This window comes from Engystomops pustulosus, chromosome 9 (genome assembly GCF_040894005.1).
Source record: "Engystomops pustulosus chromosome 9, aEngPut4.maternal, whole genome shotgun sequence".
NCBI lineage: Eukaryota > Metazoa > Chordata > Amphibia > Anura > Leptodactylidae > Engystomops > Engystomops pustulosus.
This window is the reverse complement of record NC_092419.1, coordinates 43,004,707-43,017,361: the sequence shown is the minus strand read 5'-3', so window position 1 is coordinate 43,017,361 and position 12,655 is coordinate 43,004,707. Positions and strand designations below refer to the sequence as shown.

The window sequence follows — 12,655 nt, the reverse complement described above, 5'->3', positions numbered from 1 at the left end:
GTATCTACAGGGGTGTTACTAGGAGAACCTTGGACCCGTAGTAGATTTCTGATTTGGGCCCTCCTTCTTTACTTAAAAAAATTATACATAGGTTACACTGATGTAAAAATATTTTAATATACACACCACATACACATACATACATATATCAATACACACATACATACAATACCATATAAAGACATACAGCATATACACACCACACACCCAATACCCCAGATGCCAGGGTCCTTTCACACTGTGGGCCCCATAGCAGCTGCTACCGCTGTAGTTACGCCACTGCCTATCTATATTATACATACTTTGTATATTGCTCTACCAATCAATGAATTACCAGAGGATTGTTAGTCTTTCTCAATGAGATTTCTTTCGAATTGCAAAAGTTTTCACACATTTTATAATTATTTAAATTAGAATTGCAATTAATTACATTTTTTCCTAAATATTTTAGATACCAAATGGTGACAGTCCACAGCCAAAAAATAGTTCTTCTTCCACTACATCATTTAGTGCTTTCATTGACCCCCGGCTGCTACAGTTCTCACCTCCAACAAGTCCTACATGTTCCCGTAAGTATACTTAAGAAAGATATGGGTCTGCAGATGATTACTGTCTGAAAATATAATAAAACAGTTTGTTCTGATCATGAAGTCATTGATGGCAGAAGCTAGACTTGCTGAACCCAGTGGCACAATTGGCTGGAGCCCACAAGGCATGCACATTTATGATGCAGATACGCTGTAGCATCTGTGTTCCATCTCTCAGACTAAGTCCAAAAGGCCGGTGGAAGAGGGCCAAATGCTGACAGTAACAATCACAGCACAGTGTGTCATGATAGAGATAAATGTTGTACAATGTGTTGTATAAATGTACAATTTCTATCTTTTTACAAGTTGTCTTTATATCTAACTTGCCCTTGTCCTTTACATTTAGCTAGTGGCACAAAAATTGAGCCTTTCCGCAGAGAAAATGCTAGGAAAGGATCTGTTGTCAATGTTAATCCAACTAATATTCGACCTCAAAGTGACAGCCCAGAAATTCGCAAGTATAAAAAGAAATTCAATTCTGAGATCCTGTGCGCTGCTTTATGGGGTGAGTTTTTGTGGGTACTTCAGTTACAATCTTAATTTGTTTTTGTTTTTTTAGTTAGTTACTTTACTTTAGTAATTTTCCACTTAAAAGCAACCTGTCTTCAGAATTTCACATTTTCATCTAATGACAGGATCCCACTGCCTTTTCAATACTATTTAAAAGTATATAAAAGTATACCCAGCTCTCTGCCAGCAAACTGCATCGAGTCAAACTGAGTCCCTGTGTCATCATCATTATCTTCTCACAGCTTTCCCAGGACTAAAAACTATCCTTCCTCCCTCCTGCCCACTTGTGCTTACCCTACCCTGCAAGCAAATCTTTTGTCAACAGAGGGAGAGTTGTGAGCAGATAATGATTATGAAAAAGGGACTTGGGGCACCCCCATGACTCCATTTTGCTTGCAGAAAGCCAGGTTTACTTTTATTTACTTTTAATAGTGTATGGAACTGTCAATTCTAATAGCAGATTTGGAATTAGTATTAGGGGAACCTGTCATTAGGTGAAAATGTGAAATCCTTATCACAGGTTCCCTTTAAAGTTGTATAATTTCTTGTGTAAACTTCTCAAGACTTCTCTGTGTTGAACGTATTCATGTTCCCCAGCCCCTCCATCCTGCATTCCATCTGATTCTTCTTGACTTTTAGCTAGAAAATATAAAAAAAATAGAAATTTGGTTTTAGAGCAGTGCACTCTATATACATGCAATACATACACAGTATTAGCTTTCGATAAAATTAGGACTATTTTACCATCAACCTTAAATCTTTTCCTAATGTGTTTTGTTTGTTCACATAGCTGAATCTGCCTATTTTCGGGGAATTAATGATACATATTAAGGCAGCCGGTTAGAAGAACAAATCCAAAGTCAATATTTCGTTTCAGTAGGAGTGGATATTGGAAGCAAACTGAACATTATAAGGACTGCACATAAAGTAGCTATTTATTCCATTAAAGAACAATGAAAACCTTCTCCAATCTCTTTTATTCTTAGTCATTCTGCAAGTGCATTTATAGATAACATTATAACTATCTAAAAAGGAAGATATATTGTCATTACACTACAATATATTGAAGTAAGTTTCCACCATAATGGGAGTAGGAATTTGGAGTATTTAGTGGAAAATATGATCCCTCTTAGCACTTAGAAAAAATATATGTGACAAGGGAATTTAATTGGATAGATTTTACAAAACTGTGGTATAAGACTGGTATAATAATTCTAGATAAAGTGCCAGCAAAGTATCCCGATTCTGCTTCCAGAAGAGTCTTCCCAATAAACAATTGCAGTGGTTTTAAAAAAGAATTGTAGTCACCACAATAATATATACATGAATACATTGGATTACCGTACATGCTAGCTGCTTGTCTCCACCTGTTGGAGAGTCAGATTTCTTGTCTCTTACCTTTTGAAAGATGTCATAGATTAAAGAGGAGGTCTAGGACTAGATAAACTGGAGATTGGTGAGGGTTGGACATCTAGTCCCTGCAATGTGGTAAGCTGGAGTATTTCCATTTAAACGGAAGCTCAGCCGCAATACTGCAGCAGGACCACTACAAAGTCATGGAGCTATTTGTGTCAAGCCCTAAACACTGTGTAATCAATTAGTCCATGAGGAGTGTTAGACAACCACCGATCTCCAGTGAAAGACCTACCCTAAGCATAGTCCATTATTTGTTACTCCGAGATAAGTAGATGGTAGACACTGGGTGGTATAAAACATTCCCCTTACTTACCACTGGCCTTTCAAACCATATACTGCATAAAGTCAAAACTACTTTTTCTGTACAAACAATGATTGCTGGTGTTTCCTTTATTGTTGTAGAAGCTCCCAACTCTGAAAGTTATCCCCAGTTCACAGAACTGGCTAAAGATTGTTGAGCACAGTGCTCAGCTATCTGCGGTTGAGCACGTAGAATTGAATGGAGCGGGAGGGTGCGTGCTCAGCCTTCAACCCCACCCATTAGTGAGAACAGGATCCCTGTTCTCCTAATTGCTTGGGTCGCATTTGTACCTTAGGTAGATATCTTGTATGCTGAAGATTGGAGATAACAACCAAAATTTGGACAACCCCCAATTCTCTTTCGGCTAATGTAGACTATGAGGGAGGTTTACCAGGGTTGTACACCAGTTTTCTGGCATTCAAGCCCTGAGATAATCACAATGCATTGCAAACTGCCAGGGATTGTGATTATTTTACCCCTTACATCGCCTCCACGCCAAGTAATAATGGAGGGACATGAAGGGGCAGCGTGTTCTTGCCCACGCCTTCACCCTCGCTGAATAGCGCAATTCTAAAGAGTTCCTAAGAATTGTACATTGTCGCAGTGGATGCCGAATACATTGAAAGGTTGGAGTCTTCTGATGAGGTGTTCATCATATGCTGCAACGTGGAGCACCAGCGTATGATAAATGTCCCTCTATATCAGGGGTCTCAAACTCAATTTACCTGGGGGCCGCTGGAGGTAGATTCTGGGTAAGGCTGGGCCGCATCAAGTTTTCCACACAAAATGCACTTACAAAATATCATTATTCAGATTCAAATGTCATGGCGTCTCCCAGCGCAAGGAAAGCCCCAAGCTGGGAGACGTGTTTTCTCTATGAACGGTCCTGTGCACCGAGGGGTCCCAAGCTCCTACCGCACTGAGCCCAGTCAGGGACACTCCACCCCCCCTCCCCCCCGGTACTTGTCTCCCCGTGTCCCTCCCATCGAAGAAGATGAAGTCGCCGCTCTGACCTGCACCAAGTGCGTTCAGAGCGGCGACTTCATCTTCTTCAAGTACCGGAGGGAAGGGGATTAACCGGTTACGGGCCCTTTCCTGTTTTTTCATGTCCATTTTTCACTCCCCACCTTCAAAAATCTATAACTTTTTTATTTTTACACGTAAAGAGCTGTGTGACGGCTTGTTTTCTGCGTAACAAATTGCACTTCATAGTGATGGTATTTAATATTCCATGCCATGTACTTGGAAGCGGGAAAAAAAATCCAAATGCAATGAAAATGGTGAAAAAACGCATTTGCGCCATTTTCTTGTGGGCTTGGATATTGCATCTTTCACTGAGCGCTCCAAATGACTTGTCTACTTTATTCTTTGGGTCGGTACGATTAAGGGGATACCAAATTTGTTATAGGTTTATAATGTTTTTTACAAAAATTAAAACCTCCTGTACTAAAATAATTTTTTTGATTTTGCCAACTTCTGGCGCTAATAACTTTTTCATACTTTAGTGTACGGAGCTGTGGGTGGTGTCATTTTTTGCGAAATTTGATAATATTTTCAATGATATCATTTTTAGGACTGTACGACCTTTTGATCACTTTTTATAGATTTTTTATATTTTTCAAAATGGCAAAAAAGTGGCATTTTCGACTTTGGGCGCTATTTTCCGTTACGGGGTTAAAGGCATTGAAAAACCATTAACATATTTTGATAGATCGGGCATTTTCGGACACGTCGATACCTGATGTGTTTATGATTTTTACTGTTTATTTATATTTATGTCAGTTCTAGGGAAAGGGGGGTGATTTGAAATTTTAGGTTTTTTTATTATAATTTTTTTTTTTTAAACTTTTTTGTATTTTTATTTATACTATTTTTCAGACTCCCTAGGGTACTTTAACCCTAGGTTGTCTGATCGATCCTATCATATACTGCCATACTACAGTATGGCAATATATGGGGATTTTCCTCCTCATTCATTACAATGTGCTATCAGCACATTGTAATGAAGGGGTTAAAACGAAATAGCCTCGGGTCTTCGGAAGACCCGAGGCTACCATGGAGACGGATCGCCGCCCCCGATGACGTCACGGGGAGCGGCGATCCCAGGTAAGATGGCGGCACCCATGCGCCGCTATCTTTTTGAGGCTGCTGGCAGCTTTGCCGGCAGCTATCGCTGTGCAAACACCTAGCCTGCTAGCACCGATCGCGGGTGTTACCGGTAAGCCTTTGCTGCAATATGCAGCAAAGACTTACCGGCTATGGAGAGGGCTCAGCCCGTGAGCCCTCTCCATGCAGCGTGACCCGACCGCCGCCGTGAATACACGGCGGGCGGTGCTTTTCCAGGTGGGGGCCGCAAAATATTGTCCCGCGGGCCACAGTTGGCCCGCGGGCCGCGAGTTTGAGACCCCTGCTCTATATGTACATATAACATGCATTTTAGAATAGGTGATCTCTAAATCTAGTGACAAAAATGTATTGTCAATAAACTATGTAACAAGGTAAATAATATACAAATGCATACAGTCACTCAGTTTCAGCTCAGTCAATTTTTGCTGATAGCTAAGCAGACTGATTGAGTTGCGATTTTACAGAAGTGGAGAAAAAAGGTTACACAGCACAGGCAATGTAAGACTTAGTCGTCATAGAATGGTGAGGTAGCAGGGTAACAATGTATAAGTAATGAATTAAAACATAGGTAGAGCTGCTGCAGGACGCCTGATGACCATTGTCAGGCCGAGACAACGAACATAATGCAATTAGGGTCGGGTTGAAAAAATAATCAGGCTTTTGTCGGGCTGCTCTAGTTCAGTAAAACGTTTATTTTGATAGTGGTGGACAACGCGTTTCGGAGGTGAACTACCTCCTTGCGGAATATTTGGTCTTAAGACGCGAGTCGGCACACAGCGCCCGTGCCAACTCGCGTCTTAAGACCAAATATTCCGCAAGTCTGCCCCAGTCCTCAAACTCCGAGGCCGATTTGTTGTGATCCCCACCTGTCTGTACCCCCTAATACCACCCAAGTTCACCCTCAGGACGGACTTGTCACAGGAGAAAAAACAGACCTTGTACCCTTGGACCTGACGAAGGAGGTAGTTCACCTCCGAAAGGCGTTGTCCACCACTATCAAAATAAACGTTTTACTGAACTAGAGCAGCGCAACAAAAGCCTGATTATTTTTTCAACCCGACCCTGAGTTGCGATTTGACTCGGTTGTTCACTGTATTCTGTCATACTGCCGAAATGCTCGCTTATGACATTTGGATCATGGTTTCTTTGACATAGTTTATCCATTCAGGAAAGTGAATTGTAAACGTGTTGCAGTGAAACTATAAAACATAATGAAATGATCACTATGGGAGAAATTGCTAAATTGCCTGGAGCATTTCTCTCCCTAATAGAGAACAGAGCTCTTGTTGTACCAACTAATGGGCTCCTGTGCCAGTTAGCTCCTGGCATAAATAAACACACGTCAACGATAATGCCCATGTGAGTTGTTTGCTACGTTGTGAAATGTATCTCATGCAGGTTCCGTCCCGTTATTGCAGGTGTGAACTTGTTGGTGGGAACAGAGCACGGCCTCTGGCTCCTGGACAGAAGTGGACAAGGTAGAGTTTATTCCCTTATAAGCAGAAGACGCTTCTACCAGATGGATGTTCTGGAAGGACTTAATATCCTCATCACCATTTCAGGTGGGTGATGGTTTCTCAGTATTTTGATATATTGGTTACTTTTGTAGTATTTTATGTGGAATCCTTTGGCATATTCCATAATAAAATACATTGTAGATGTTTAGTGATGACTATGGGAGAGTCTTCTAGACCTGCTTTGCAGCAAGTCATTGTGCAGGAGACATGTGAAAAATGGATCCTGTGTTATTTATATATACCGTAGGTGTAAATTATCATTGTAATCTTACACTGAAATTACTATGAGAAAGAGATTCAGACCATTGTTTCTTATTGCAGACAAGTAGAAGCATTTTCTATTTACAGACATGGAAATTTTTTTTAAAAATCTCAAAAATGTTTAAGTTTCTTTATAGTGTGGATGGGAAAACATCAAAGATAATGAGTTTTTTACTTTTGTATTTTAAGGCAAGAAAAACAAACTGAGGGTTTATTACTTGTCATGGTTGAGGAATAAAATCCTGCGGAATGATCCAGAAGTAGAGAAGAAACAAGGCTGGGTTTCTGTTGGGGAACTGGAAGGCTGTGTACACTACAAAGTTGGTAAGTGCATGTATAATATAGTGGTATAATATGGATACAGTATCACTGGATTGGGGGCACCGCAACTGCTGCAAGACTTTTTGGGTTATTGACGATTGCTGTGGCTTTAGACACCTTGTAATAGGCTAATCATTGGGGAACATCAAAATGGGTTTGCCCATGCAAGGTTTTTTGGCAATTCCCCTCTGCTTATCACATAAAGAGGGATGAAAGATTAAAGGCAGGGGCATAACTTGAGGAGGTGTGATCGCATCCAGGCCCAAGAGGTTTAGGGGGCCCTTATGGTGTCACTTTCCCATATGAGAAGACTATTACTTTAAACCATACATTATAGTCGGGGGCCTGGCACAGACTTTGCACTGGGGCCCACCAGCTTCTAGTTACACCACTGATTAAAGGGGTTTTCTAAGAGAAACTATATTTATTTTAAATGACCCTGTGGTCTTCCAGTGATATAAAAAAATCTAATTCACTTAATTTCCCTGCAGGCAATCCAGAACTTGATCTCCCCTGGTGTTCCTGATCTGTTATGAGTCGGGAGACTTTGCACTTCTACAGCCAAGCAGCAGTTGAGCAGGGACCATCTATAGACTGACCTCATGCCACTCTATCGAAGGTCACTGATTGGGCTGCAGCAGTGCCAAGTCTTCTGGGTCAAACAGAGATCGGGGGGTCAGTGGGAGGCCTGGAATGCCTATGGGGAAATGAGATGAGTAGGTTTTGTTAAGATATGTTACTGGGGGCTGTAGTGGGATCATTTAAAAGGCCATTTATTAGTTTTGGACAACCTCTCTTATATTTTCTTACTCTGTTGGACTAGCAAAACTGAAGCTTGATGAAATCTAACAATGAAGTGTGTATCACAGGCTACAGATTTAATGTGATAATGTCATGTAAGAAGGCTCTTGTAGTGTCTTTAAAAAAATGTTTATAATGTAGGGGCATCACCAATGTCTCCCCTTTTATAATACACTTAATTAGTGTGTGGTTATAATTAGTAGTGTTTTGCCTTCTCTTGTCCAACTGGAGGATTTTGAATAGACTACGACAGCAGGTTTTTTTTGGATTGCAATGGGCCATTTCTCCACACAATTCCAAGGCATACAATTGTACAGTCTGACAATTCTGAATAAAAATTCTGTTGCTCCGTTCTCTAGCTTGAATAGAATCTAAAATGTGATGGAATGAAAGGTAAACAGCATAATAGTGTTTTGTTACATTTCCAAAGCAGATGTTCACCTCTTAGCACAATAAAAAGAAAAATCTGGTCATTTGCATTTGTGCTACAGAACGGTTTCCTCGTGTAGGTGCTCCCAAATTTTTAATCCATCTAATTTCAGGAAATGCCTGATTACAATATAAATACCATGTGGGCCGCAGCCCATTTACAGTTGATTGCATGAAATTAGTGTAATAAAACAATTCAGTAAGTGATCATGTGTATTGCTTAATAGGCACAAATAAACTTTTTTTTTGCAAATAAATGAAATTACTAGATCATTCGCATATTCATTGTAAATTCAGATGCCATTAAATTGTTTACTACACTACAAGCCATCTGAGGTGATGCTGGCATATTTCTCGCAGCAAGAAGCATCTGATAATCCAGAACTTTCACAAACTATACTCATTTATCCTGAACTACTGGATATAATTGGGTTCCCCGGATTACTTCTTAAAGGGGTTGGTCACTCTTTTACATAGCCTGCCCATTACCCAATCCACACACCATGATTGATGGTGAGAGCCTAGATTACCCCACACACAGTAACTGACAGAGGGAGTCCCCATAGCCCTTCCCACATACAGTAATTGACAGTGAGAGTTCGGATTACCACACACAGTGATTGACGGTGAGAGTCCGGATTACCCAATGCCCACAGAATGGTTGACAGAGAGAGTCCGGATTGCTCCACCCACACATGGTAATTGACAGGGGGTGTCCCGATAACCCTTCCAACACAGTAATTGTCAGTTAGAGTCCAGATAACCCCGTCCACACAGAGTGATTCACAGTTAGAGTCCAGATTATGCCACACACACACACAGTTATTGACGGTGATAGTCCAGATAACCCCAGATAACCCCACACACACACAGTGTATGATGAAAACCTGACCATCCTCCACGTTGGATACATGAAAAGACTCTGGCCTACTGATGTAATCAGCAGTAAGTTACATAAGGTGGTGTGAGGTGGAAATAATCACAATTCCTGGAGATTTGCAAGGAACTGTGATTATTTCAGGGCTTGCAAGTGACGTACAAGGCCTTTAATTGCTGTGTTCGATGGTATACGCAGGACTCTACTATTTCCTACGAGTCAGGATTTATTAAACTTTTTAATTTAAAATTGCGCTCAGAAATGATTAAATTATTTTCCTTTACCATTTGGTGCTCTCAGATCAAAAATCACTTGTTTTTTTAGTCTTCTACCTTCTTCGCCTCCAATCCAGCTTCCTACTTTGAATCGGTATTTTGTAATAATGCACTAGAGAATGTTTTATTTCATTATAATTATTCTACAGTGTCCATAATCATAGCGCCCCCACCTGTAGGATTACATATAGCACTGTATGTCATGAAATTATGGAAGTGTATAAGGTAAATTAAGGTATTTTTGTAACTTTAACATACAGTAAAATGGGTATAGACAAGAAAGATATTATCATTAGGAGCCCTTAAGATAATATGTTTCTTCTTCTTCTCGTGATTTTTTTTTTTTTTCCATTACAGTTAAATATGAAAGAATAAAATTCCTTGTTATTGCTCTAAAGAACTCTGTGGAAGTGTATGCATGGGCGCCAAAGCCATACCATAAATTTATGGCTTTTAAGGTGAGTCATCCATCATTTCTGTATAAAATGTGCCAGTTGTGCACCGAACAGTGTCAGTCCAACTACCGTTAAATTGCGCTTTCCAAAATACACTCTCTCCTCTTCCTTCTTCTTTCCCCTAAACGGGTTTCCTCATTTAATTTCAATTCAGATTATTGCACTTCTATAACTCATGGTAGAACTATAACAGTGACTTGCCCCAGAAATTATCCCTTGCTGAGAAAATTCACATAGCAAATTGGACAATACTCTTCATTTAAGTCATTGATTCCTTTTCAGTCTTACATGACCGTTTTGTGGTTTTTCTAACTATGCACAAGTTTCAATGACCTAATACTACTAGGTTATTACTCGCATGTATGACTTTATAGACTCTTGTGTGCTATATTCTTTCAATTCGTAACTAGACACAGTTCATCAGTCTGCACTCACATTCTATATAGAAATTTATTCTGGTTTTCTTTAATACAATCTGCAAAATCTTACATATTAGTTATTAATTCTGGTGAGATCTTTTAGATTTTAGTCTTATTGTTCATCGATGTACCCTGAACATATCCTAGCATATCCTATTTGAAAGATTGATAGAGATTAGCAGATCTGATGGCTGTGTTCGGGTTTCGGCCCTTCTGTTTCCCCCTAGCCAATTATAGCCATGGCTATGACCAGGGCATCAATTTCCCAGAATGGCTGTTCTGCCGCCAATACGGCAAAATGTCAGTGTCGTGCTCAAACCCGACCGCAAACAATGGGTCCTCATAGCAAGGCTTTCATTTCCCTGGGAAAGGGTTATGTTCAATTTGCCTCCAAGAGATTAGTCTTGTCCTCGAAAATAGTAGGAAATATAAGTACCTGTATGAAGAACAACAATTAAAATGGCAAATTATACTAACATAAGAAATAAGAAATTGCTAATATCCAATGCAAAGTCCAAAGATTGCCACAATACTGACAGCAATTCTGAATATATACCTTCCCTTACTATTTGAGATGTGATAAACTTTTTGTGCTGCTATCCGACCCCTAATGTGTTGAAAGCGAAATGACCCTTATCTTCTCATATTCTCCTATAGCGGTTAAAATAATGCGTTATTGTTTCTCCTTGGTGCAGTATATGATGTTAAGGGGCTTCTCGGGTCACAATAAGTTATCCCCTATTCACAAAATAGGGTATAACTTGCTAATCCCCATGGATCTAAAGAACAGGGATTTATTGTACCTCAATTAAAAGAGGGGCAGGTTGAACATGCGCTTACTGTGGTAGGTCGAGAATTGCGTTCAGCTGTCTGTTAGTGCCATAAAGATGAATAGAGCAGCAGAACCCCCATGTGACCAGTACTGTATTCATTTGGTGTACAATGGACCATCATTCTCGTGATCCATGAGGATATCACCACTGGGACCCTCACCGATCAGCAAGTTATCCCTTATGCTGTAGTTATTTGAAAACTTGTTGTGATTTGACTAATTGCTTTGACTGATCTAACCCCCCCCCCCCCCCCAAAAAAAAAAAAAAAAAATGTTAGTCTTCTTTAAAAAACCATCCACTAAGTAACAGGTTGAAATGTAGTTTCAAAAAGTGACATCTCAATTTTAATTCTTTGCTTAAAACCTCATAGGATGTTATTCTTTGTCTTCGTGACATGAATTCTTATGACTTTTTGCCAGATACCATAAAAATATTTATGGCAGCTCATCCAGCTGCCAACAAATGGTATTAATTATAATGTAGTGCTAAAAAAAACTGTATTGAGTGGAGAGACGACATTCCTAAATATTCATAATATCTGCATCGTATCTAGATACAACATTAAGCAATCGCAAGAATTACTTGTGGCTTTTTGTGCGTTCCCATCTGAATGATCTAGAAAGAATTACTCTTCAAATAAAATAATTTAGTCACAAAGCTGCGAATAGTACAACCCAAAGCGATAACCTTCAAATCAAAGGTTAGGAATGTGAAACAGTGCTCTCTCTATCTGCGTATCAGCCCTGGGATCAGCAAGCTGCAAGGTCCTAGATGAAACTGATTGGAAGTCTTTAGAGTTCTGAGATACAATCCCCTGTGCAGCCTTCAAACAGCAGAGATTTAAGGATAAATGTAACGGGGGATTTCAGAAGAAACATACACTTGGAACACTGTCCTAGGAGACATCATATTTTAAATCAGGTTTATTTTATTATACATTTATTTTATTGTGACAAAATCTTTCATGAGACGCTAAGTCGAACAATAATGACTGTTATGAAAAAAGTCTTGGGTGGAGACTCGCAGAGTATCATGCCAGATTATTCCTGAATATCCTACCCTGATTGGAAGCAGATGTTAACCAGGATATGGTTAAAGCTTACTAGAGGCCTCAATGGATCAGTCACGAATGCAGCCTTGGTAACTAACGGGTCTTCTCATTTTAGCAAATAAATATTATGCTCTGTATACTGGTAAAATATACCATGTACCAATATTTTCCAAATCACTTCTAGATCTCTGCTTGCTGTCATTCTACAGAAAGCTTGTTTACCCGCAGTGGGCAGAAATCTGTCCCTGGTCACGTGATGTCAGACAGGTGCACGGCTCGTTATATCTCTAGTCATGTGATGTCAAACAGGTGCACGGCTCGTTATATCTCTGGTCATGTGATGTCACACAGGTGCATGGCTTGTTATGTCACGCAGCTCTGATTGCTCTCTGTGATTAATGAGCCATGCACTTGTGACATCATATGACCAGGGACAGATTTTGGAAAGATGGTTTTTTTAGGCTGCGAGGGGGGC

At 40.0% G+C, this 12,655-nt stretch overlaps 1 protein-coding gene and 1 long non-coding RNA gene across 5 annotated transcripts in view; one reads left to right on the top strand and one right to left on the bottom strand.

The window, feature by feature from the left end:
- The window catches only part of NRK (Nik related kinase), a 204,078-nt gene that overhangs the window by 141,126 nt on the left and 50,297 nt on the right, over positions 1 to 12,655 (top strand). For all 3 annotated transcript variants that reach the window (XM_072123361.1, XM_072123362.1, XM_072123360.1), the window contains exons 24-28: positions 452 to 569; positions 934 to 1,092; positions 6,360 to 6,503; positions 6,909 to 7,043; positions 9,780 to 9,880. In XM_072123361.1, coding sequence (XP_071979462.1) covers positions 452 to 569; positions 934 to 1,092; positions 6,360 to 6,503; positions 6,909 to 7,043; positions 9,780 to 9,880 — 657 coding nt within the window. The remainder of the gene's footprint in view (positions 1 to 451; positions 570 to 933; positions 1,093 to 6,359; positions 6,504 to 6,908; positions 7,044 to 9,779; positions 9,881 to 12,655) is intronic.
- LOC140076706 (uncharacterized) overlaps positions 1 to 12,655 on the bottom strand; it is a 47,656-nt gene that overhangs the window by 4,029 nt on the left and 30,972 nt on the right. The gene's annotated exons all lie outside the window — the stretch shown is intronic.